Here is a 4,731-nt window from a genome sequence, read left to right as displayed (position 1 = left end):
AGACAACGTGTGTTGGACTTGGAGCTGTAGAAATAAACTGAACTGAATTTAGACACAACAAAAGCACCTCTACTCCTAAATCTGGATCTGTGAACATCTAGAAGCATCTGGTTGTTTGACCTCAAAGTTCTGGATGAAGAGTGAAGATAGGTTGGAGCAAGCTTTAAAAACTAACAATAAAATCTTAAAATCAATTCTATAAGATACAGGTAAGCAGTGTAATGAAGCAGCACAGGTGTTATGTGCTCATGTTTCTGTGAACCAGTTAAAAGTCAGGCTGCAGCCTTTTGAATCATTTGGAGACGATGTAAGGAGGACTGATCTGTGCCCTTATACAATGAATTACAGTAATCCAATCATGTTGTGATGAAAGCATGAATTATTTTCTCAAAACCTCTAAAACAAAAATAGGACTCTTGGCTAAAAGACGTAAATAGAAAAAGCCTGATTTGACAACTTGCTTATCCAGTTTCAAACAACTGTCAAAGACAACACCAAGGTTTCTAACAGCTGTCTGGTAAAATGGATAAAGATCCAAGAATTGCATCAGGGACACTTCCAGTATTTTTCTGTCCAAATAAAATGACTTGAGTTTTGTCATCATTCAAATGGAGAAGGTTTGAGTCCATCCATGATCTCACTCCACCTAAACAGTCTGAGACCGTAATTATCCTTATTTTTCCCAATTAAAGGTATATAAATCTGTACATYATCTGCAAAAACATGGAATGAAATATTAAACTTTCTAAAAGCGTGTCCAAGAGGCAGCGTATACAGTGAAAACAAAACCGGGCCCAGAACTGAACCCTGAGGGACTCCATACTTTAAAGGTGCTTCAGCAGAGGAACAGWGATCTAAATGAAGAGAGTAGCTCCTGTCCGTCAAAGATGACTTGAACCACGCCAGAACTGTACCCCTAAGACCAACACAGAGGACGCCAGGTATCAAACGCTGCACTTAAATCTAAGAAGAACAAGGCAGCAACATGCGCTGAGTCCATTAAAACTCTGAGTAAGGTTAGGGTTGGATTAACAACGTGATCTGGGTCTACGTCTACTGGAGGCAACAAGACTGACCAGGTATCTTCATTTAGACATTTTTACATACTTCTGGTATTCCAGCAAAATACTTTTTAGAATGTCAAAAGAAACCTGTAGCCTTTCCTTTTCCCACCTCCTGGATACAAAAGAACCGATGATCAGCTGGTTCCAGAACCAGAACCAGGACTAGAACTGACTCAGACTAACCTTCGGGGGTCCAAACCAGACGGACAGCCAGGAAGTCGTGCAGGTTGTTGAGCAGAACGTATTTGACCTTGAAGCGCTCCTTCACGGTGACGGAGCTCGGACAGCTGGCGGTCATCACGAGCCGAGGGCGGTCCAACCGGATACTGGGCAGCCTGGGGGGGCAGGGGGGGTCAAGGTTCTATGTGGTTCTTAGTCTGGGACCTCTGGTCTAAAGACCCCGACACACACAAACAAAACTCTGAATAAGAACCAGAGACCAGAGCAGTCCRGTCTGTTTCTGACCTGTAGTGGGTGTAGATACAGTTGGTGAAAGGCATCTTGGGAGTTGACCACTGCAGCACAGCGACCAGAGGGACCTCYAGACCCTAAGACCCCAAACAAACTGATGAAGTGACAGATCTATAGACTTCAGAGTCACACCCTGAAGCTGAAATAAAGTCAGGTTAGATTTCACTCAGACCTCGGTGGACTCATCCGGTGGCGTTTCATTCAGGTGAAGCTGGAACAGGAAGTCGTGTTCCTCCAGAGCGCTGAGCATGCTGGGAAGGCGGGAGGCGGTGCTGTCCACACGGGTGAAAGATGCCATGCCAACCTCACCGGAGTGATGGCTGGTGAAAGAAAAAACAGGAAGTAACACTGTGATTACCAGGAAGTAACAGAAAAAAACAGGAAGTAACACTGTGATTACCAGGAAGTAACAGTAAAAAAACAGGAAGTAACACTGTGATTACCAGGAAGTAACACTGTGATTACCAGGAAGTAACACTGTGATTACCAGGAAGTAACACTGTGATTACCAGGAAGTAACACTGTGATTACCAGGAAGTAACAGTAAAAAAACAGGAAGTAACAGTAAAAAAACAGGAAGTAACACTGTGATTACCAGGATGTAACACTGTGATTTACAGGAAGTAACACTGTAATTATAAGAAGTAACACTGTGATTACCAGGAAGTAACAGTAAAAAACAGGAAGTAACACTGTGATTACCAGGAAGTAACACTGTAATTACAGGAAGTAACACTGTAATTACAGGAAGTAACACTGTGATTTACAGGAAGTAACAGTAAAAAACAGGAAGTAACACTGTGATTACCAGGAAGTAATACGGTGAAAAACAGGAATAACAGTGTTATTTACAGGAAGTAACACTGTGATTAACAGGAAGTTACAGGGTAAGAACAGGAAATAATTTAGTGGTTAACAGGAAGTATTAACAAGAAGAACAGATGAAAAGTTCTGAGTCTAACATAAACTTGAATGTCATCCTCTGAGATGTCAGAACGTACCAAACGTTGTCTACGAGCAGCACGGAGCCGTCGGGCATCACAGGAAGATAGGAAGCGTTCAGGTTGGGTAGAATACGGACGTCTCGAATGCTCACCTCCTCCTGAGACAATTCATTCAGAACTGAGGAGAAACCAGATCAAAGTTAACTGTCTGAGATATTCAAATATTCTGTTTCGAGTTAAAAAGGTAAAACTAAATTGGGCTTTAAACTCACTAAACACAACAACTGAATTAAATTCCCAGAACCTGGACCACATGCTGTACCTTTGAGGATGGCCAGGTGCCTCCCAGAGACGGTCATCTGTTTACAGCGAACAGTGGGAGGAGGCAGGACGGTCAGGGTGGTGCTGACTGCAGAGAGAGGACAGCTTGGGTCAAATAAAAACATTTCACTTTCTGTGGCATGAACCTCAAATTAAATATGAATAATTAAAAAAATAAAGATTAAATTAGAGAATCAATGAGATCAGAGGTGCTGTGTGTTGATAAAAACAGACAGCCCTCCTGTGTTTGGTCCTGGTACAGCAGCGAAGTTTTAAAACTGACCAGTTCCAGGTTGAAGCAGAAAAACTAAACATCAATGAAACATCAGAAGACAGTTGATTATAGAAACCAAAGAACCCATCAGCCCGCTGCAGGTAAAGGTTTCTGCAGGACCGGAGTCCTACCCTGAGCCTTGAAGGTGTTCAGGTCGTGTCTGAAGGTGTGGGACGGTTCTCTCTGCTGCAGGACGCTCAGGTAGCCCAGCTCCTGAACCTCCACCTTCTCTGCCTCCTTCTTCCACACCGTCACCATCACCTGCAGCCCAAAACACAAACAACTGTGTCAACCTGCCGCAAAACAGCCGAAACATCTGGACTCTGATCAGCTTAAAGCTAAACGTGAAGGATAAGAACAGAACCAGCAGCTGAAGCTGAAAACACAGGTTTAAAATAAAAACAAGACCCAAATTTATTTTACAGACTGATGCTGACTCAGCATTAGAGCCACAGACTAATGCTGACTCAGCATTAGAGCCACAGACTAATGCTGACTCAGCATTAGAACAGATTGATGCTGACTCAGCATTAGAACAGATTGATGCTGACTCAGCATTAGAACAGACTGATCCCGACTCAGCATTAGAACAGATTGATGCTGACTCAGCATTAGAACAGATTGATGCTGACTCAGCATTAGAACAGATTGATGCTGACTCAGCATTAGAACAGACTGATGCTGACTCAGCATTAGAGCCACAGACTGATGCTGACTCAGCGTTTGGCTGCAGACGCTCTGAACTGATGTATCTGTTGCCATGGTTACCTTGACCTTCAGGGTGTTGACAGGAAGTTTGTCCAGAGAGACGGTGAGCGGGAAGATCACCTCGTCTGTCAGAACCACCGGCTCGTCCAGAGGAGACTGGAACAAGCCGGGAGAAGAAAATCTACAGGAACTGATTGGATGGTGAGAAGTGGGCGGAGCTAAACTACAAACCATTGTGTACCTGGACCGGTGCCCTGCGGAACTCCCTGGAGGCGGTCCCGGAYGAGTTGTGGATGAGGAGGGGCTTGCAGTCCCTGAAGCTGCGGCAGCGCGAGTCCACCCGGCTCCCCAGCGCCGCTATGGCCGCCTCCGCCGCGGCCATGTAGTCGTCCTCGCCGTCCTCGTCTGCGCCGCTCTGGTAGTCGTGGTGATGGTTACCGCGGTGACGGCTGTTCTCACCAGGGCTCACGCTGGCCACGGCACACAGCGAGCCGGCCAGCTCCCTCCACGCTCGACTACTGACGGACTCTGTCCCGAAACCTGCAGCGAGTCCATCAGCACCGTCTGCAGACAGGAAGTCATCAGGTTTGAYGCAACCATAGACCTAAATAATAACCCTAGASTAAGCCCCGCCCATCCCCTCCACAGATATTTATATAAAGGCTAGATAAGTCATAGCGGAGTCTCCGGCATCCTCACMCGGCGGCCATCTTAGGACAGTCAGCAACACCAGCTGTAGCTGTGATTTCCACTAACAAAAATATGTGTAATTCACTGAAATCTTGACGGATTTAMAAACAGCTTRGTTTAWTATAAGAGTTATAAATGTGGGAACGATTTGTAGAAATCAGACAGCAGTTTTTCTCTTTTTAAAAAGTTTTATTTGTGTTTTATATTCATAGTTGTGCCACACTCACAGCTGGCTCTACTTGTTAAAGTTATCAAATGC

The 4,731-nt window shown here is 44.9% G+C and overlaps 1 protein-coding gene across 1 annotated transcript in view; it reads right to left on the bottom strand.

Annotated features, from left to right (window-relative positions):
• The window catches only part of trappc14 (trafficking protein particle complex subunit 14), a gene marked incomplete in the record, with an annotated part of 9,456 nt that overhangs the window by 2,908 nt on the left and 1,817 nt on the right, over positions 1-4,731 (bottom strand). Inside the window, 8 exon segments of the mRNA XM_014028118.1 lie at positions 1,248-1,399; positions 1,530-1,612; positions 1,708-1,855; positions 2,537-2,657; positions 2,802-2,888; positions 3,206-3,335; positions 3,843-3,938; positions 4,024-4,346. Of these exon segments, the coding sequence (XP_013883572.1) occupies positions 1,248-1,399; positions 1,530-1,612; positions 1,708-1,855; positions 2,537-2,657; positions 2,802-2,888; positions 3,206-3,335; positions 3,843-3,938; positions 4,024-4,346 (1,140 nt within the window).

This window comes from Austrofundulus limnaeus, unplaced genomic scaffold (genome assembly GCF_001266775.1).
Source record: "Austrofundulus limnaeus strain Quisiro unplaced genomic scaffold, Austrofundulus_limnaeus-1.0 Scaffold718, whole genome shotgun sequence".
NCBI classification, from domain to species: domain Eukaryota; kingdom Metazoa; phylum Chordata; class Actinopteri; order Cyprinodontiformes; family Rivulidae; genus Austrofundulus; species Austrofundulus limnaeus.
The sequence above is the reverse complement of the archived record's forward strand: the minus strand, read 5'-3'. Positions and strand labels throughout refer to the sequence as shown.